Source organism: Gigantopelta aegis, chromosome 3 (assembly GCF_016097555.1).
Source record: "Gigantopelta aegis isolate Gae_Host chromosome 3, Gae_host_genome, whole genome shotgun sequence".
Taxonomy (NCBI): Eukaryota; Metazoa; Mollusca; class Gastropoda; order Neomphalida; family Peltospiridae; genus Gigantopelta; species Gigantopelta aegis.
Window position 1 is genome coordinate 53262650 of NC_054701.1, and position 23018 is coordinate 53285667.

General features: G+C 34.7%; 1 protein-coding gene across 2 annotated transcripts in view; it reads right to left on the bottom strand.

The window, feature by feature from the left end:
• Positions 1-1520: 1520 nt before the first annotated feature.
• LOC121368237 (kelch-like protein 12) overlaps positions 1521-23018 on the bottom strand; it is a 151993-nt gene continuing 130495 nt past the window's right edge. For both annotated transcript variants that reach the window (XM_041492876.1, XM_041492877.1), the window contains 3 exons: positions 22004-22261; positions 8467-8653; positions 1521-2786 (listed from right to left, as the gene is read on the bottom strand). In XM_041492876.1, coding sequence (XP_041348810.1) covers positions 2657-2786; positions 8467-8653; positions 22004-22261 — 575 coding nt within the window. In that variant the 3' untranslated portion in view covers positions 1521-2656. The remainder of the gene's footprint in view (positions 2787-8466; positions 8654-22003; positions 22262-23018) is intronic.

A 23018-nucleotide genomic window follows, 5' to 3' on the forward strand; every position in this document is an offset into this window, starting at 1 on the left:
TGACTTGTATATTTTCAAATAATTTGTAAAAATATACTTTTACGTACATTATTACATGCAAATATCTGCTCCAAGTTCAGCCAGCAAACGTTTCACTAATGTTGGTTTCCGACGTGACCATTTGATTTACCCTGAAGTGAACACACCAGTCTAGCGGATGTTTTTCTGCTCGGACTGGCTGAATGTAGCCCAGGTCTCTGTTTAAGTCAAATACTTTTTGAACACTTGCATGTGTTATAAAATACACATACATGTAGAATGATTCTTTAAAAGATTGGATTTCAAAATCACCCACTGTTATAACAATTTATGCAAAATATGAGTTCAGTGGCAGGTATAGCAATTAAAAATATCGGGTTTTGAAATCACAAACGTTATCTCAGTGGATATGCTTTGTACCAATGTATAAATAGTAGGAAATTTCTATCGAATGTTTTGTCTGAAGGACATTTACTCACCAGGGCCCCGTTTTACGAAGCGATCTTAGTGCTAAGATCACTTTAAGTGTATACAGTGACTATGCATTTAAGGTAATCTTAGAGCTAAGATCGCTTTGTAAAACCTTAGTTTTGAAAAATTATACAATATGATTAAACCCATCCTGATATTGGGTAAAACCCAAACAGAAAACTGTTATCCTGTCACGTTCAAAACCTGCATCATTATTATACTAATCAAAATAATCTAAAGATCAAAAAGTAATATCCAAAAAATCAGTTTCAGTGTGAATTAGATTGATGTAAACTATATCCAAACTTTTATTTATTGTTCCATATTTACAACAATAAATAAACAACACTGTAAACAAGTGAGTCACGTGACATGCTGTCAAAGTTGGAGGGGGTGAAACATTGAGTTTACACATTAGCACATTCGTTTAATAGTGTGTGAATCCACACCATGCGCGAAGACATTCGATGCGTGACATCGATGTTTCATGCTGCTGATCAGACGCCTGAAGAAGTCTTGGGGAATGGTCTGTCACTCTGCCACAAGAAGTTGACCCAGATCTTGCAGGTTGGTGGGAGGTGAGTGTTGATCCCAAACTCACCAGCCCAATGCATCCCAGACGTGCTCTGTTGGAGCCAAGTAAGGCGAATATGCTGGGCAATCCATCCTGGTTACACCTTGTTACCTGAGAAAGTCCGTCACCACCCTGGCATGGTTCAAGGGTCATAACTCTTGTCAAAAATGGGTAAATTGGCATGAAGTTAAAAGTTCATCTGTAACAGTACATGATAAAGATATATAAAAAATTTCAGTTCAATACCTAAAGGCCTTCTAAAAAGGAAGTCTGGAAAATCAAGTTTCACATTGCCTACGTTCAAGGGCCATACTTCCGTCAAAAATGAGTAAATCACCATGAAAGTTACACTTGATCTGTAACAGTACATGATAAAGCTACAATGTATATATAAAATTTCACCATAATATTTTCAGGTATAGTAAAACAAAAGTCCGGAAATGTTTTTCATATCTCCTAAACAAAAGTCCGAAAATGTTTTTCATATCTCCTAAGTTCAAGGGCCATAATTCTGTCAAAAAATTAGTAAATCACCATACAAGTCAAACTTGATCTGTAACAGTATATGATAAAGCTAAGTACAAAATTTCAGCTCAATATCTCAAAGCCTTCTCCAAAAAAATATCCGGAAAACATATATGGAACAGACGGATGGACAGACAGACAGACATACAGATGGATGGAGATGAAACCTATAGTCACCTCTGGTTGGACCGGTAGCGAACTAAAAACTATACGAAATATAAACTGCAAATTCATCACAAAGTTTGACCAGAATAAAAAGATAGTTTATTTTGTTTAATGACACCACTGAGCACATTGATTTATTATCTATTGGATGTCAAACATTTGACAATTTTTACATAATCGTCTTAGAGACAAAACCAGCTACCATTTTTTTTATTAGTAGCAAGGGATCTGATACATATATGTGCACCACTGCTTCAGACAGCAGGGTTTCTGCCAGTGAGTAAAATGGGTATGGCGCTATACCCACATGTTTTTGGAGATTTATTTTTATTTTTATAATTACTGTATGATTTTCTTAACTCTAACCCTAAACCTAACCCATTTTCTTTCTGGGGTAGGCACCCAATACCCCCTATTGACTGCGGTTGCATTCAGGTTCATAGCACCATACCCAAACATTTCTTTGTGGCAGAAACACTGGACAGGATAGCACATACCACTGCCTTTGATATACCATTAATGGTGCACTAATTGAACAAAAAATACCTCAATGGACCTACCAATGGGGATCGATCCTAGTCAGACTGCGCATTAAGCAACCACTTTACCACTGGGCTACATCCCACCCATGTTGCTGAATAACTAAACAGGTAATGTTACTATTAGGAGTCTATTAGAGGTCGGGGAGTTCAACTCATTTCTTCTTGCTCTTGCAACTCCTTCTGTCTATTAACTTCTTTTGCTGTTCACCTCCACATCATTATATACATGTGTGTTCACAATTATTTGAAAAAGCTACTGAGAATGTTACACTTTGTACTGTAACTATGACCGGTTTGCTACTTCACAATAATCAGTGTCAATTATCACCACTCTCAGGGCCTGACCATATGGAACTCATTGGTATCTTCAGTTCTGTGGGTTCTGAATGCTTCATGTTGGTCACAGCATCCTGACAACTGTTATCCCAGCATCACAGCGTGGTGTGCCCATTTTGTTGTCCACTAGTTCCCACAACCCTGTTAATGGGCTATATTCTTCAGTGGAATTTAACAAAGTGTGGCCATCATAACTAAAAAGCAAAACAAATAGTAAATGATTGTGGTGAAGAAAAAGGAATATTGATTAATGTTCACCAAACTCAAAATACAAATACACAATCAACAGAATGGGAGAAAAAATGTCATCATGCATATACATTGTGTAAAACACTTTCCTAAACATAATGGTTACCATAGACTTTGATATAATAAATGTTGAGTAAAAGTATAAAATAAGCAAATGGCTCTACTGCTCAAGCTAGAGTATGTTCTTATATGGTTATATATACACCACCATTAATTACTCAATAATGCAGATCGATTTCTATGCCAGAATATATTCTGTGAAAAATACAACTCTGTCGAGAGGGACATGTAACTACTAATTTTAGGTAGTGCTCTCAACTGACAAGTACTGTGTAAAAAATCAACATAGGTCAAACACAAAGTTGCACAGCCGTTATCGTTAGTATTACATATAACAAGTAACTTCAAACCAATGGGTTATTTAAATACTACATAAGTCATGGTATTACCGGTATACTGAAATACCAGTATTTTTTCTGTTATGTGTATGTACCGGTAGATTTTGTACTATACGTGTTTACTTCGGGACTTTCCATGGACAATAACTTACAGAAATACCCAAAATATTTATCAGTATCGTGAAACAAAATATATAATTTCGAGTAATTATTTAAAAAGCAAAATAGTAAATGTCAATTATTAATATATTGTTTGTGTTCCATTAACAAATCTTTGAAAAAATAACGGTATTTCCCAAAGTATTTAGAATCTCAAAACATTGCCACTTTCAAAAACATGGTAGATGAAAAATTTGTTGTTCGCAGCACATGTGCAAAACTGGACATTTGCAGGTCTCATGCTATCGTTCACTAAAGTCGCAAATTGTGAAAAATAATAAAAATTGGAAAAAGAATGTTCGGTTTGGCAAAAAAAAGGTGAAAGTTTTTTAATCTCGATTTTTAGTAACTAAACATGCTTTCAACCAATTTTGTTCAATTGATCTACCTCACTGTGTGAATATAAGCGCCATCTGCACATCCACATGACCAGTCTACTATTCAATAAGTCAGCTGTTTGTTGTAAAGCTAGAAAACGTGATCAAATAATATGAAATACTGTTTAAGACATGTTGCGTTGTTGATACTAAAATAAAATATTTGATTACTAGCTACAACAAGTTTACCTTTTTATTAGTCATGTTTCGAGCATTTTGTTGTATCAGATAATGTTGTAAAATCCAAGCCATGTGGTTATTACCAGAGTGTTTTTTGGTATCGTCAATATCATATTAGGAATAAAAATTGTATTATGCGAGCCTCTGGCGAAGATACATTAATACATTATTTTTGAATGGAAATGACGTCAAACTCGAATGACATCATTTTGGATGTCCTTACACTAACATTTCGTTTATATAGCAGTTTCTGTTAAATGCCAGGTAATCACTTATACAGTGAGACCTTGATAATCTGGACTCCAGTAGTCCAGAAACCCCACCTTACACCCGACATACAAAACAAACTCTCCACTATAGAAATAACCAACCAACTAACAACTAACCCACTGTCCTGGACAGACAGCCCAGATAGCTGAGGTGTGTGTTCAGGACAGCATGCTTGAACTTTTATTGGATATAAGCACAAAAATAAGTTAAAATAAATAAATAAATAATAGTCATTTTGACACTTTGACAATGGTGGTTTATTTTGTATTGAAAAATAATATATATATATACTTATTGCTGGCTTATGAGATTATACTTGTTAATATTAAGCAATAATGTGCATTATATATTGTTGAATACGCATACCAGTCCAAAAGCCATGCGTGAGCATTCCTTCAAAACATGCATCGGAAAAGAAGATTTAACCTATGCAGTTTGATGGTAATTTGTAAAGAATTTTTCTTTTCAATTTACCCTGAACTCCCCCCCCCCCCCCCCCCCCCCCCCCCCCCCCCCCCCGATAGTATGGGTTTAAAACTTAATAAATTAATATGTTTTTTTATAAGAATTTTATATTTATTCATTATGAAGCTACATTGCATTTCATTGGTTCCCTTTTGACGCAAATGGACAATAGTCCCAAAATGCATATTTTCATATAATGAGTGGGTGTGGGTGTGGGTGAGTGAGTGTTGGTGCACACACACGTGTGCATTTAATCTGGAGTGGAAATAAATGCTTACATAATGTATGTTCGCAATGGTGTATGTTATAGTGCCAATGATAACCTTTCTATTGGCAATCTTCATTTGAAGTTGGGCAATTTAACATGGAATTCAATGGCAGATGACATATATGCATGTGTAGTGAGACCTAACCGATCTGAGATCAAAACTGACCAATGGTGATGAAGATAACATACGTGGATAATATAACCGCAGCCATGTTGGAATCGCCGAAATGCTGGTTTGTATAAAAATTGGACTACTGGGTAAGTATAAAATCCGCAAAAATCCGGAGGATTCTCATCCATGAATGACTGTTTATACGGTAGCCATTAAGTTGAATTATTAAATGTTATTTATTGTTTTAACAAAAATTGTAATAATGTATGAAATTTTTTGATAATATTTTCATTCAGCTACTGATCGATGGAAAGAAGCCAAACCACAGAGATGGCCAGGGATTCCCCTTATTCTATGTATTAATTTCTTGAAGAAAGAATTTGATTGTTATTTCATAGTATTTTTATTCTCTTGGAATTATAAAAAGTGAACATGAGTATTTTTTATGTTCAAGCAAGTATGAAGCATAGAACTGCTTTACACATTTAACACACTATATACCATTCATACAGCAGTTCTATGCTTCATACTTGCATGAACATCAAAAACACTCATGTTCAATTTATAAATAACATATATAGCCTGAAAAACATTAGCCATGAAGGTACAGATGGCCGAATTGAAGTAATTGTTTTTTTATTTACAAAAATCACTTCTGAGCCAATTTGTTTTAGGTTTTTACTCATTATATTAGGCAAACTCATTTTAATATATATAATATATATATATTTAAAGAAAACTCCATACACTTCATTATAAAGCAATGAACATCAATAGGCGCAGCTGTAAATTATAAGGCCTGGTACAAATAAGAGGAATAATATTTGAAGCCAGTATTGGGGCACTGATAAAAAATATGAGTTATGGAAATATACTATTTTTCTTGATATTACATGTATCTACTTACCAACCCTACAGACTAAACATTTTCCAAATTTTAGAAGAATCGATCAACTAGCAGAATTATCAACATGAACATCTTCATAAACTACACTAAATATCACTATTTTTGCGTGACACACTTATAATTCACAAAAGATTATTACTAATATTAGTGTTTTCCTTTATAAAGCAATAGAATACAAATATTCATGATATAAATCACATACATAACTTGAACAAATGTTTTGTTACCATGACCAGGGCACAATATTTCGTGTTGGTTACACAAAATTAAATTTACGCGAACTGCAAATCGGTTACGTGGTGACCTGTAGACATTCAGAAATTAAAACTTGCAAACTTCACGATTACAGGAAGTTTATTCATGCAGGCATACTACTAGTATTCTGATCCATGTTTTAGACTGATTTTTAGATACTTGATGCACGGCAAACTAGTAGACAATGGTATATTGTAACGGTTGTAACTTGCGACTGAAGGCTCAGAATAGAGACAAGCCAAACGTTTTAAAGAAATGTGCACGGATGGCTAAGGCGCCTAAATTATCTGCTGCTATTTTATCTCTAAAGGAATTTATGTAGACATAATATTGGACTGCCTATAATTTTACAAATGTTGAAAATGGTTTTAACGTTGACAAAAATCCAAAAATGTTGCAAAAGCTGAAAAATACTAACATCGCATAATGAGCTTTAAATAACAAACATTTGGAACGTCACTGTAGTATAGAAGTACCATCCATAAAGTGAAAGTAGCATAGCCACCGCAAAATATCAGTGTCAAATTGTGGTCTTTCTTTTTATGTTATTATAAGATTTATTTTTATTAATCTAATCATGCACCAATGAGTAGCCTGTTTTATAGTTCAGAGGAACTGGACATTTGTTGTTTAGGGTTTTGGTGGGGTTTTTTTTAATCTGCTGTATATTAAATTTTACATATTATCAGTGACAAATGGTAGCCTTTATTTGTTATTTATATATATAAAAAAAATATTAGTCTAATAATGCACCAGTGAGTAATTGAGTATTTTTTTCAGTACTGGGCTAATAGTGTTAACTTCAGGAAGCTGCACAGAGGTTCTAGAATACGGTGGCCCAATGCCCGAGGACCGTGGTTTTTAGATTCGGGCAACTAAAGATTACTTTTTGCGATCCCGATGGCAAGTGGTGAATAATAATAATAATAAATCTACAATGCTACGATCGTACAAAAACAAAAGAAACATCTACAAGTCACTTCTGTCGATTTGCAAGCATTAAAGAAACTGTTTTATAAAACGGTGTTGTTGTGGTTTTTTGTTTTGTTTTTTAACTTTATGTTTGAGCTAAAAATTATGTATTTAAAATATAATTTCAACGTAACTTTAAGGTAACCTATCAGGTAATCCACAGGTTACGCAAATATAATTCACGTAACCGAACAATTGGTTACCTAGGTAAATACCACATGAACCGACTTCGGTTACCTCAGATTTCAAAATATTGTTCCCTGCATGACAAGAGCAAAAAGGGGATATTTTGACAGTATTTTCAGTTAAAATGGTCAAATGAAGCAAAAATTCACTAAATTGCTTATTTCTAACAGTTATGGATCGATACTTGAGAATTGAGAAAAAGGCTTTATTGGATAATACTGGTCATAGACTACAATTCCCCAACATTACTAACCATCTTCTGTACATTTATACTTGCACTTGTATCCTAAATTGCACCTACTAAATGTGTCCCAACCATAATGGTACAGTTTCCAATCTGCATTATTCCTCCTGCATGCAATATTATGTGGCTATATGTGTTCATTTTAATTTATCAGCTTTCCGTAATGCATGTTACCATCTTTTTTATTTCAGAGACTCAGCTTTCTCGAGATATTACTCGTAGAGCATGCCGAAATCTTCATGTTATATATTACTAATAAACATCAACTTTTTTTGGGGTTAAAATAAAACATGTACCCGATCCAAAAATAGGTGATTTGTGCATGTTTAAAGAAATGTTTTTGTGTGTGTCAAATGTCACACCTTATTTGCACCAGGCCATAAGTTTCCATTATCTAGGACTATATAGTTCAGGGGAAATGGAACAAAATGTGAATAAATAATGTTAAGCTGAAATGCAAAAGTTGATGTTGCCACCATATCACAATCAGAAATGTCCTTTACTTTGCCCAGGGATCACATTAATGGGACTGTGGGTATGCACCAGCCATTTTGTGAATACCCATTCCATGGATTTTAGAGTTTAAAAATAATTAAAATCATGCACTTGTCTAAAGAATCTGGGAATTAATTTTTTTTTAATGTAAAACAATGAAGCAAATTCATCACAAAGCATAATCAACATTTAGCAGAATAATGTCATTAAATACAGGTGTAAACTAGCAAGTGCAAAATTTAACATCATTTGAGCAACTGACCGTACCACCAAGGGTGATCAATCCTACAAACCATCGGGCCTGAGGCAAGCTAAATTCATAAACCTGTCAACATACCCAGCCACAACAAGAAGTCTTCCTCTCAGAACACAAGCTCCAATATAACAGCGAGGTACTGCCATGCTCTGTATTGACGTCCAGTGACCAGTTCTCGTACTGTAGTACTCAGCAGTAGCCAAATGCTCCATGCCATCATATCCACCACAAACATAAATGTCATTATTATGAACAGCCACCCCAGCACCTGTCAAAGAGATGTTAAGATTCTTCAACACAGTGGGTTTATAACAAATACACATGTACATGCATCAACTAGTTAATATTGAGCAAGAAATAACATAATATTTATTTTGAAACACACACTTGTATGTACCACAAAACCTGCATATCTGTTAAGAACATGTTACTGTTATACAACAAGTACAAAAATACTGTTCAAAATTAATGCTGTTCATAAACCTAAAATAGTCAAAATTTGTAGGTACAAATTTTGCAGGTAGTTTTAATTTTTTTTTTTAATATTCAAGATGGCTGCCAAAACACAGAACTGACAATATCGCAGATATGTTATCACTTAAAGCATTGATGTCTAACTGTGTTTTAGCTCTATCTCTTGCCAAATTCACCAAAATTTAATGCAAATTTTAAAAACTTAGAAAAAAAGTTAGACAGCCTGAGCCATATCCTCAATCACATAAAATTGCCTCCTTTGCAGGGAATGTATATGAATATCCGTGCATGGGTAGACCACAAACCTTGTCCTCAGTTTCATTGTCCATCATGACCAAACCAAGGGAAGACCCCCTAGCAGAGGGTGGGAAGTTGCCTTGATTGTGCTAACACTAGGTAAGCAGACCTTAGTTTTTAAAAACCATATAGGCCAGTGAAAAATTTCACTTTTCAAAATGTTAAGGTGTGTGAAAACCAAGCATTAATTTATGAAAACAATTACATATGAACTATATGCAGGTAATGGAGGATACACGGTTAACTGTCAATTCTTGAAAAATAACCCACGAGCCCCGTAGGGGCATGCAAGTGACTTATATTTCAAGAATCGACAGTTACATGTAACTGTATATTCTGCAACTCTCCAACTTAATCCATTATTCATTTTAAAAAATTACATGACTGCTAAATTAACTTCTATTTGATCTTTTTTAATGAAAATATTGATTAAAATGGCAAAGAATATTTACAAAACTAATAACACAAAATGGTAGGACCCTTTTGGACCTAACCTGAATGATTCGGTCAAGAAAACCTCAGCAGTGGATAACTAACATTAAGCGTGATGCACGTGCTAAACGTGTAACCTGTGATTTCCAATTTAGTTTCCGACAATCTTTCTTGTGTTCCGCCAGAATACATTACTATCACTAGTATCAGGTTTATGAGGCTTAAATTACATGTTCATTTGATGATGCAGATGCTTGGCCTCGTGGACTAATGCGTTGTACTTGTTTACAATGTACAATTTTAAGTTCTTTTGGTAGTGGGTTCGAATCCGTCCCAAAGTTCAAATTGCATTGTTTCATGGGTGTTGATTCTTGAAAAATAATCTACACCTACAAAATAATCTACACCTTGAACAATAGTGTGATGTCACAGATATGGATTAACTTACGTTATGACATACAATGCGGCCTTCAATGTCGTTATTACAATGATAAGCATGATTACGATGGTTTGACGAACACCACAAGTTATTTGTATGCATCAACTTGACGCTTGTCTTGAATGCCATTATCACAATGAATATGATTGGATAGTTCGATCCTCACAGATACCACAGCCTTTTATATTATACCAGTTGTGGGGTACTTGTTGGGATGTGAAAAACTCAACGAGTCCCCTGACAAGGTTCAATACTATGACTCATGCATCTCAGGTGAGCATTCTACTGACTATCCACCCAGTTATAATTGAGAGTAGACTGTATTACAGGGGGTGGTGGTCAGTGTTAAAACAAAACAAAAAAACATTAATTAAATATAGGCCTAAAATGATACTTCATTGTTGGGGCATTTATTTGACATTTTTAATTCAATAATTACCCAACCAGGGCAGACTTTAACCAGACTGAGCAGAAAAAAAAATGCTAGACTTGTGTATGCACTTCACTTTAAACCAAATTAGCACTTCGGGAAACAGCTACAGGTGCAGAAATAGATTTTTTTTCTCTCACTATAATGCATTCATATTCATCATTCAAAAACATTTTAATAGCAACCTTATACTGAAAGCTCTCCAACGTTAAAAAAACACAAAATGTTAAGCACTAATTTATTTTTATGTAAGGATATTCAAAATGACTTCATTCAAGTTTGATGTCATTTCCATTCTTACACCATTTGAATATCTAGTAATGGCGGTCTGGAATTAAAGTTGCATATACAGTTTAAACAAACACATTGCATAGACAGGTTTATTGACCAGTGACGTCAAAGTACTGTGCGCGGCCATGTTTAGAATCACACTATTAAAGGAGTGAAACATGTACAATAATAACATGCATTTTCAGTACATTTTCTGAAAGCAAAACCAGTATGTCGGATAATTCAACATCATTTAAAGATTGTAGATTCATATCAAAGTTGGTGGAAGTGTATTAATCATTAAAAACGTAAATATTAAAGCACATATATACACATGAAAACAAAAGCATAACCGTAATGAATAATTTAAACTGATGTAAGCAAATATAATTTCCCTGGACACCTGTATAGCCTAATATATTGAACATTAAAACAGTATTTTAGCCTCAGCAGATGGGTACTATCAGATGACCCCCCACCCCCCACCCAAAGCCTATGCTCCTGTTTTGTTTGTACTCGTTTTAGGCATCGCCAGAAAGTGTCAAAGGGGTTCGTTTTGTAATTAACTAGTATATAGAACATTTTATGACTAATCAGAGGCACGTTTTTAGGGTAATTTAGTGTTGAATATTGTGGATGATTAATTTAATATAAATATTTTTCCTAGAAACAAAAAATAATAATTTAAAAAATATTTATAATAATAAAATATAAAAAATAAATAAAATAAATAAATAAATAAATAATTAAATAAATTAATATAAATATAAATAAATAAAATAAAAAATAATAATTAAGAAATAAAATTGGACGAAGATTGTAGATTCATATCAAAGTTGGTGGAAGTGTGTTAATATTTAAAAACGTAAATATTAAAGCACATATATACACATGAAAACAAAAGCATAACTGTAACGAATAATTTAAACTGATGTAAGCAAATATAATTTCCCTGGACACCTGTATAGCCTAATATATTGAACATTTAAAACAGTATTTTAGCCTCAGCGGATGGGTATCCGATGACCCCCACCCAAAGCCTATGCTCCTGTTTTGTTTGTACTCGTTTTGGGCATCGCCAGAAAGTGTCAAAGGGGTTCATTTTGTAATTAACTAGTATACAGAAGATTTTATGACTAATCAGAGGCGCGTTTTTAGGGTAATTTAGTGTTGAATATTGTGGATGATTAATTTAATATAAATATTTTTCCTAGAAACAAAAAATAATAATTTAAAAAATATTTATAATAATAAAATATAACAAATAAATAAATAAATTAATTAATTAATATAAATATAAATATAAATAAATTTAAAAAATTTAAAAAATTAAGAAATAAAATTGATTGGACGAAGTGGGTGGGTCCGGGGTGTGATTTTTTGTGTGGCTTGCATGCGTGTTACATCAGTAAATTATTTATTTATCATTTTATTTGCATGCACTTAACACCATAACTCATATTTATACATGTATATATTGAAACGGACTATGCCTGTACTTTGATAAAATACAAAACGCAGTTGAATTGTAAATGTTTTATTTACAAATTAACACAGCGGAAATAGTTACTTCGCTAATTTATAATAGGCTGCAAATATTGTCAGGTTTCAGAACGAATTTATATAATTATAATATTCTGGAAATGAAGAAATAAATATTAAGAAACAAGAAAGTATTCTTAATTGGCTGTTCTACAAATAATAATTATGAAATAGCGAATATTTGCAACCTATTTCCAGGTTCATTATGGTGGACTGGCTACGACGAAGATACACAGATAATGACGTCATGTACCAGCGGACACGTAGGCAGCCAGTCACGTGGTACACTTCCACCCGTATAAAAGAGGCGGAGCACAGAGCTCTTACCAGCTTGTGGATTCCTCAAGTCCGAAGACCCACAGGACGGAACTTAGAACCAGCAGGAATGGAATGGTCACCAGTACACAAGGAAATGGGATACAGATATGCATAGGAAATAAACAATTCATCACTTGTACAAAAAGGACGCAAAAGAACGCAGTAAAGGCACAAAAGGATGCACAGTGCGAAAAGGCACATGGTGCATAGGAAGTGCAGTAGAGCGCACAAGGATGCAACAGAGACACAAAGGAGCGCACAAGAGCGCTCAAAGATGCAGTAAAGGCGCATAGTAGGGCAAAAGGACGCACGACACAAAAGGGCGCAAAAGGATGCAAAAGAGTGCATGGTGCAAAAGAGCGCAAAAGGACGCAAAAAAGCGCATGGCGCAAAAGAACGCTCGGCGCAAAAGGACGCATGGTGCATAGGAGTGCCAAAGGAATTTTAGTAAACTACCTAATAGATAGTGATACTTAGTGATGAATCCCAAGAAGTCATGCGATGTTTGCGATCCTGTATGCTACATCATTTTGGTGACACTGTGCAGACCAGAAATAGGGACTTCTGACTATCGGGTTGGATGCTGATGTTCGCAATATAGATGTACCTAGGGAGTTGCAGACTGCTACCATTCCATTTCCTGCCGATTATCCTTGGATGGGAGTGCTTGGTTGTGCTGTACTTCTGATCAAGACGAGGACTTGTAGTTCGTCTACCGGAGACAAACGGGCAAACAAAAATACATGCTTGTGGCTAGGTTGTTACAAGGTAGTACAAGCAATGCAAGCTATTTGCAAGCTAACATTTAGCTTGTGTAAGGTAGTTTTCATTTGAGAAAGCATGCGCAAGCTTGCTGCATGCATATCTTCAACTGTGCAAACTTCCCGCAAGCATGTTTTTATTTTTGCAAGCTTGCTGCATGCATATCTTCAACTGTGCAAGCCTCCCGCAAGCATATTTTCATTTTGCAAGCTCAGGCCTTGACCTTAAGTTTTTTCAGTGGTAGCCCACCGGCCTACCAGGTTATAAAATCTAGTAGCCCTCAGTAAAAATTGGTAGCCCCATAACTTGAAAAAAATCAAAATCATATATTTTTATTTAAACATTTAGGGTGGTTGTTTTTAAAATTATGAGCAATATACTGTGAAATATATATATATATATATATATATATATATATATATATATATATATATATATATATATATATAATAATTAAAAAAAAAAAAAAAAAAAAAAAAAAAAAAATCCATGTCCACATTTGAAACTACTGGCTGGAAACCACCACCACCAAAAACCCGACCTATCCTACCTACAGTAACTTGTTTGGTACAATTCCAGAAACACACAATAGTATTTGTTTGTTTTTTAATTACTATTAATTTTTTTTAGACCTAATCTCGTAATGAAGGCTTACAGAATAATTATTATTGAAACACTTTATACGGTTTTCACGTGCAGAACTTAGTCCGGACAGACGTAAAAAGAAAATGTGATTCTTAAGAAAAGTATTTTAATGTGCGTCCAGCACTAGTGCAGAACTGTCTGCTAATCGTACGATCCTGAAGATCGATATTGCATATTTTAATACTTAAAATGGCTGTAACTATTTTTAATAGGTGCCATTTCGAAGAATCTTAACAAAACTTTCCTTTATTCTAAAACAATAGCGGTGTTTATTGATGACAATAAACTTGTAAATGCCATAAGCCAATTGTCCCAGACAGAGGATCGCCATGTGTGTTTGTGTTATCACGTGACATGATCAGATGCCATTTTGAGCGAGGATATCACACGAAGCAATAGTAAACGATAAGAGAGATTTAATTAAAAATAATTTGTAAGAAAGATTAATATCTTTAACATTGAAAACATTTGTCAATTTATACATTTCTTTAACATAATACAGATATTAATTTTGTAAACAATAATCTGATAATTTGCATAGGTAGCCTAGAAGAAAATAAACAGCGATTGAGTTATGGTTTAGTTTAGACTTCAGCTGGCGGCAAATAGTCTTGATAATACAAGGCATTAGTTATAAGTAGGCGTCAAAACAATGGGCCGTATTGTTGATTGTTATAAATAATTACGAATAGATAACCTATGACCCGAATGGAAATTCTATGACCCGTACGAACCCTGTATATCTGGCCACTAAATTACTTCAAATTATTTATATTAGTCCGCTTTGTTAAAAAAACATACCACTGGCAAATATATTCCTTTGTTTCTCTTAATCATATTGCGCAACCGCCAACTGTTGGTCAGACTAGGGGAGCAATTAACAGTTTCAGCAACTCATGGCACATGAAAGGGTGGAATTTCAGACACCGATCACTTAAATGTCTTGCTGATTGTGGAGTGACTGGACATGTCAAATCATTTGGTAGCCCGGCGGACTACTGGGGTTAGACATCTGGTAGTCCGAGTGAGAAATCGGTAGCCAAAACACTCCGGGCTACCGCTAAGGTAGAGCCCTGAAGCTTGCTGCATGTATATCTTCAACTGCGAAAGCATGTCTACACTTGTGGAAGCTTGCGCAAGGTTCCACACAAGAAAGGCTTAGTTTGTGTAGTTGAATTTGAACAGAAAAAGCTACGTCCAAATCATTTCATGGTTATTTTTTGTAATTCATAACTTCTCATATGATTTATCAAATTCAGTGGGGACAGTGGCTAAATTACAACCAAACATACATGTAACAGATTTAGATAGTATTTACAATAATAATTAAAATAAAATTAATATTAATACATACGAATGATAATGCAATGTGGTTAAAACAGAATCATCTTGTAATGATTGGATTTTCAATTGGCCCCAAAAATAACAACATATGCATGGCCACGAGAGGATGACATGGGCCATGTTTGGTTGAAATTAGCCTGGTGGAATTTGAGAAGATGCTGAAAATGTCTGAGCCAATCAGAGGCCAGGGTGGCCGTGCATCTTGGATTTGAATGGGTCCCAAAAATAGCAATACTTGGTCAAGGCCATGAGAGAATAGTTTGGAATAGATTTGGTTGAAATCTGTGTATACGTGGACCATGCATGAGAAGTCAAAAACAGCTCATTCAATCAAAGGCCAGACCAGCCATCTTGGATTTTGAAACTGCCCCAAAAATAACAATTCTTGGTTAGCGCCATGAGAGGATCACTTGGACCGAATTTGATTGAAACCTAGCTGGTGGAACTTAAGAACTAAAATGTCTCAGTTAATCAGAGGCCTGGGAGGCCATCTTGGATTTTGAATCAGCCACAAAAATAACACTACTATATATAATTAATTAGTAAGTCATGAGAGAATCATTTGGACTAAGTTTGATTGAAACCTGCCTGGTGGACCTTGAGAAGAAGCAAAAAAAATATCTCTGTCAATCCGAGGCCAGGGCAACTATCTTGATTTTAAATCTGTCCGAAAAATAACAAACTTGGTCAGGGCCATGAGAGGATCATTAGGAATACATATGGTGGATCTTGAGGAAAAGTAAAAACAATTTCAGTTATTTAGAGGCCAGGGCGGCCATCTTGGAATTTTTATTAGCCTGAAAAATAACAACACTTGGTCATGTCTATAAGAGAATCATTTGAACCAAGTTTGGTTGAATCCTGCTTGGTGGAACAGGAGAAAACAAGAAGAAACAAACAAATGACTTTACACCACAGTGCGGATCTCCAGATAGTGGAGGAATATAACCTAAAACAAGAAGAAGAAGAAGAATATAGGACCAGGAGCTTTTTATCATATTAGTTTAGTCAAGACTATATCCCACATACATGGAACATGTCTATCATACAGGTAAACAAATTTTGTAGCCTAAGTATCTGACAACATGTAGAACCCATTTTTTTTGTTTTAACTGGTCATGTTTTTCACTTTAAAACCATTGTTGTTTTTTTAAAGAATTATACAAGATGCAAGATGGCTGCCACTGATGATGGCGCAAGCTTGTAGGTACATCGTCGCAAGCTTGCAGGAAGCTCGTCGCAAGCATGCAGGTAGCTCGTCGCAAGCTTGCGGTAAGCTCGTCACAAGTGTGCGGGAAGCTTGCGGGAAGCTCGTCTCAAGTATGTGGGAAGCCTGCGATGAGCTTTCTGCTTGAAGTGCCAGCGTACATTTCCGTGTGCGTTACCGATATTGTTTGCTGTTGACATTGTTTGAGTTGCTACCATTGATGTAGGAGTGGAACCCTCTCAGTGCCAGTGTGCATCTATGACAGTAGTATACGTGTTTGTGTGTTATACAAGACTGGACAACCTACAGTGTATTTGTTTCGGATTATAAATTGAACTTTGAACTTTATTGACAAATCGCGCAATTTTCCTTGTCAACAACGAGTACGATATAAAGAAATTTATATAAAAGTTCCTTGTTGTGTTGTGGTGTTTTCTTCAGCTGTATATTTTAGACATAGTTATTAATTGGGATTGGATCTAATTAACTTCTCTAAGACCCAACCCCATGTGATCACATCTGGAATATCCCAGAGCTAATAACAGTAACAGCTAAACGTTGATATCTAGATCTAAGGTCAGTCTTTCTTTTTTAAAATGGTACACCACGTTTTCTACAAACGTACATAACTGAAATATTTTTCTATATTATTTCAGTAAAGTTTCACTTAATAACCATCAAACTTATTTACTAGCGTGTGTTTAATTTATTAGCTATGCTTTTATATTGGCGTGTATATATGTGCTTTATTATTTATGTTTTTAATCATTGACAGATTTCCACCGACATTGATATTAATATACAATCTTTAAAAGAGGTTGAATTATCTGAGAGACTGATTTTGCTTTTATAAAACGTTCTGAGAAAGTCATAAATACTAAAAATGCACCCAGCTAGCTCGATACAATGCCGTCACATGTTATTGTTGCATGAATTTCACTCCATTAGTGGCATTACTGGTGGCCGTACAGATATGCCATCTATCGACAAGGCCATAAACTGCTGGGCGACAATCGTAAAAACTAGTCTATTAAGCTTGACATTATATGATAAAGAGACTATTACCCTTGTGCGTTTTGGTATCATCAATATCATATATTAGAATTAAAAATAATGGATTACACATGTATGCTTGCCATAGTACCGGTGAGGTACATGATATGCCCATCAAGAGTTTGAATGAAAACCATATATATATATATATATTAATGAATATATTACAGGTGTGATTCCAGTCTAATTATGTGAATCTTTTGCAATGCAGTGTTCGAGATTAATGGTATCCCGATATCCCAGGATACCAGAATTTAATTTTGGATTCCAGTCTTCAAAAACCCAGTATCCCACCGGGACACCATATAATGTTCCTGGGGTTTTTAATCCTGCGTTTTTATTTTTTGCTAAAACAATGAGTTGTCATTTAGGGGAGGAACGGGTTAGTTGAGCCAATTTTTACTCTAACAAGTCCTGTGCTTGAATTAAGATATGCTAGGTGATGGTTTATAGTCTAATGTTTGCCGCATACAGGTGTGCACACATTCTAGTCAAGTTATCATAAGTCAGTTGTGTCCCTGCATAATAGTGGGTTATCAAACATTTTATAAAAAAGGCTCAAATAACCCACCTTTTAGGGTAAGATGTGCCAGGTCAAGGGGAAAGTTGATCAATATACTGTACTTTACTTGAAAATTGTTTTATTCGAATGCAAACAAATTCAAACATAATAAAGATCGTAATTTAAAACTCCAAACATATTAAGCATATATATAGGAATGTCTGACAAACATATTGTAAGACTGAAAACATTCAATTTGAATATGTCTCTCTATAATAGCCTACTATGAGAGATTTCTCGAGAACATATCTCACAAATAATAATATACTTTCTTGACTATATAACATACCATCAATCACATTAAATTTAAGTGAGCTCCGTGGTCTAGTGGATAAGCTGCTGGACAATCAAGCTTGATGACAATGGTTCAAATCCTGTCAAAGCTGGCTCACACATTCATTCATCTTTCTCATCTATAACCCTCTGCCTATCATTTTCATTATCTTAATATAAAAAAACTTTCCAATTTCTCCCACAATTTCAATCTGTTTTGACCCTTTCTGTCTTCTGAGCTATCAACCACACCATTGCCTACCTGTCTCAACTTTGTCCATGGGTGCAGGCTCTGTGTATTTCCCTGCACCCACCTGGCATCCTCGTCCTCTGCCACTAACAAAGCTGGTCTGACCCACGGCACTAATTAACGACCGCCGGTAGTAGGGGTGCATAGTAGGTGATTACAAGTGCCTCTTAACAATGCCAGAAGTAACTACTGAACACTCCCCGAAGTGGTCAGACTAAGCCCACAGGTAAAAGCTGATGGGGAACAGGTGTGTGGCACAGATAGCCATGAGAGACAAGGATTGGAATGTGAAGGTGGACAGTGAAAAAAGTTGAAAGATTGGAGGAGATGCCAGATCTGGAAGAAATGAGATGGAATTCAAAGGAAGGAAAGGGGGCACTGGGATTAATTTTTTTTTTTTAATCCACATTAAATCATAGAATAAAGTCAATTAGAACGCATTAACATTTGAGAACTATAACTTCAAATCCTGTCTCAAACACAAATTACTTGAAAGTTCTATCTTGATATACACATATCACATGTTATTCAGTATTTCTACAAGTCCCACTTGATAAGATCACACATGAAGATTGTTTTATTCGAACACAAACAAATTCAAACATAATAAACATCGTAATTTTAAAATCCAAACATATTAAGCATAGGAATGTCTGATAAACATATTGTAAGACTGAAAACTTTCATTCTGAATATGAAAAAAACATACTGGAAAAAAAAGACAATCAAGACTGGCACAACTTGCCCCATACTGGCCATTTTAATATTTTAATCCATACTGTTAAAATGGTGGCACAAACATAACCCAAACTGTTCATGGAAATACACAGTAAAACAATATTTTAATCACAAGTCAGGGAACATGCAAAATATTTATGATTCTTCTGATATAAATCAATATACCTTGAGTGATGAATCTTACTTTTTCCTGTGTTAAAATGTGTTTTTCAAGGCAAAATGTACACAAATGTGCCTGATGTCTGACCATTACATCTTGGAGGCACAGGGACCTCTCCAAATATGGTGCCAAATGTCACATGTCTCGATTAAGAAACCAATGGGAAGGGGTGGATCAACTAACCCAGTGGCTCAACTAACCCATCCCTCCCCTACTGGTGAAGTTAAGTAACAGTATTTTTGAGCTCGTACCCAGTCTAATGCTATGCCATAACAATATCTCCCCCAACTTGTACCCAGTCTAATGCTACACTGGAGCAATAGTGGCGTAGCAATAGACTGGGAACTGCTAAGTCGCTATTATTTTTGTTTTTATTTCAGATATTGATTCCACATCTGCAGAAAATTATTACAGGTGGGGTTATCATTAGTAATGTCAGAAACACTTATATTAATTTGTGTCAGTATTAAGCAAAAATAGATGCAGCAAATCTTTTTGTCGATTCCTTTTGATTGCGAATTTCACGAATTCCGTGACTTGCCATAGCAATAGACTGCGAACGAGAACAGTGTCGTCCAAGTTTGTTACAGTGTTATTTATGAATTTCATTTAAGTGGGATACTAAATTCTCAGGTGGGATACCAGATTTTGAAATGTTAGTATCCAACTGGAATACGTACTGCCTAAAACATTTAATCTCGAACACTGCAATAGGATGGATGAACAGTTTGTTTTGGACCAACCACCATCCCAGGTTGTTCCTACATGTGGTTTGATGGTCCTGTATGCATCTGTATGCAAGATATGATTGGGACAAGGATTTACTGTTATGTGCAGTATACCGTGAAAAGTAGGTTACAGTGACCTAGTAATAGTACATGACACACCGCCATCCCAATCTGTTCTTACATGTGAGGTTTGATGGTCCTGTATACATTTGTATGCAAGATATTGTCTGGACAAAGGATTTATTGTTATGTGCAGTAGACCATGAAAAGTAGTTCAAAGTGACCTAGTAATAGTATGTGACATACTGCCATCCCAAGTTGTTCCTACATGTGAGGTTTGATGGTCCTGTATACATCTTTATGCAAGATAAACAAGGATTTACTGTTAATGTGTTATGTGCAGTAGACCATGAAAAGTAGGTCACAGTGACCTAGTAATAGTATGCAATACACCAACATCCCAAGTTGTTCTTACAAGTGAGGTTTGATGGTCCTGTATGCATATACTGAGAACTTCAAGTTCATTACATTTTATTCACCATAGCCTATTAATATAGAAAACTAGTGTTACAACATATATGGAACGGTTGTAATAAAAAAGATCAACAAGACTAAGAAGCTGAAATCGACAACAGCAACCACATGCCTGAATAAAAGTAAATACAAATCGTGAAATTGGTGGGGGTCAGGATAATTAAAAAAAAAAAAACACCCCAAAACAACATAAAAGTATTTGGAAAACGTGCCAGCTCTCAAAACTTTTATTTTGATAAAAAAGAAGAAAAAAGATGAAAAATAAAACCCTACAAAAAAACCCCTAATAAAAGCCAGCCTCTACAAACATCTACTCACTCCCATATTTGTGTAATAAATGAGTGGTGCTTGGATACAGGACAATTAATTTGTCAATAAAATTAAATGCTATTCCTTTCATTTCTGCAAACATGTATCTTTATATAATGCACAGAACTCATAAGATTGGTTGTGTTAGAATTTTTGCAAGATACAGATACATTGAATATAATATTATAATGCATATATATAAGCTGGTATAATGTATTATTATAATACATGTAATTACATACATGTATGACATTATACCAGTATTATTTATTTATTCACTGACAGAAGCAAATCGTTTGGATGTACATATGAGTTTTAAAATATTTGTTCAACCCTTGGAAATGTGGCATAGAGCAAGTACAAAGACGGCGGTCGGCAGTACAAATCAAAAGAGGAGAGGCGGTCAGACCGAGCAGAAACTGTTGAAACGACCTTGTGTATTATATTATAGATTGAACAAATAACAGATCATAATTATATTATCAGTGAAGAAAATGTAAAAGCTAAAAAAAATAATGCAAAAAAACAACAACAAAAAAACAAAAACAAATTGGGGACATGGGGTTGATTTAAAGCAATATATCTCAAAATGTTTACAAACATACATGACAGCAAGGAAGTTTATTTTGAAGAACATCACATCACAAACTTTAAGCTCACATGTACATGTAATTTGGGAAAAAACTTCTTTTTTATTTAAGAGATTTTTGTTTTGAATTCAGAAGACATTTTAGACTAAAACTTTGTTTTTAATGTACATACATTTTCACAAAATATGTGTAAAAGTGGTGAGATCACAGGTAACCATTAGAATACAGAAAGGTGTCACAAATATGTAGTAAAAGTCTGACCTGACCGGCGAGTTGACATGCAAGCAATGGAAGACCACACTTCAGTGCAAGGGTTGTACTGTTCTCCTGAATCTAACAAATTGTTCCCGTCATAGCCACCAATACAGAAAATCATGTCTTTGGTAACAACCAAGCCTGCTCCCTCTCTTTCAACAGACATTCCTGTCAACACTGACCAGTCATCAGTCTTGGGATTATATTTTTCCATACTTGTGTGACGAGTGTAGCCATCAAATCCGCCACACACATAAATATGACCTGAGAAAAACAAAACAGCATCATTTTTAACATCAAAATGAAATGTAAATGAAAGAGATTTCATATTAAAATCACTGATAGAACTTTTTGATTTTAGGATTTAATCTTCTGGTTTTTGTGTGTGTGTGTGTGTGTGTGAGGTTATAATCTCAACTATATGTACATGCAAAAGCCAGTATGACGGTTCTACATCTAGCATAAAAAATGTCTGTATATTATGTGTTCTGTTACCCACTGATAGTAAGTGATTATTCAGTTAGTGTATAGGTATCACTCAATGGTTTAATTACTAGCTTCCAGGTGAAACAAATGGCCAATATGTGTACTTCTCTTTTGTCCAGAACCACTGTAGGATTATTTGCTTAGTGTGGGTGTGGACTTTTGGTACAGCATTTTGCTTATTTTTTCAAATTTATTCAAAAGTAATGAAGACTGTGTAGAGAAGAATATAAAAAAAAAAAAACAAGTTAAAAACTAATATTACCATTGAAGTATAAAAAACAAATGTCATAAATTTCAAAATTAACATAAGAGTTATAAAAATAATATATATTTGGCCATCTACATGTACATTAATGGTATTTACATGAACTGTAGATCATGAAATTAATGTGAGCAAGATATTAATGCAACAAACTGTGACAAATGTATTGGCACAATAATTACTTAAAGTGTTATATTTTTAACCAACCACACCACCAAGAATAAAAATGTAAAAAGACAAATAACAAAACAAATGTCCACACAAGAGACATGT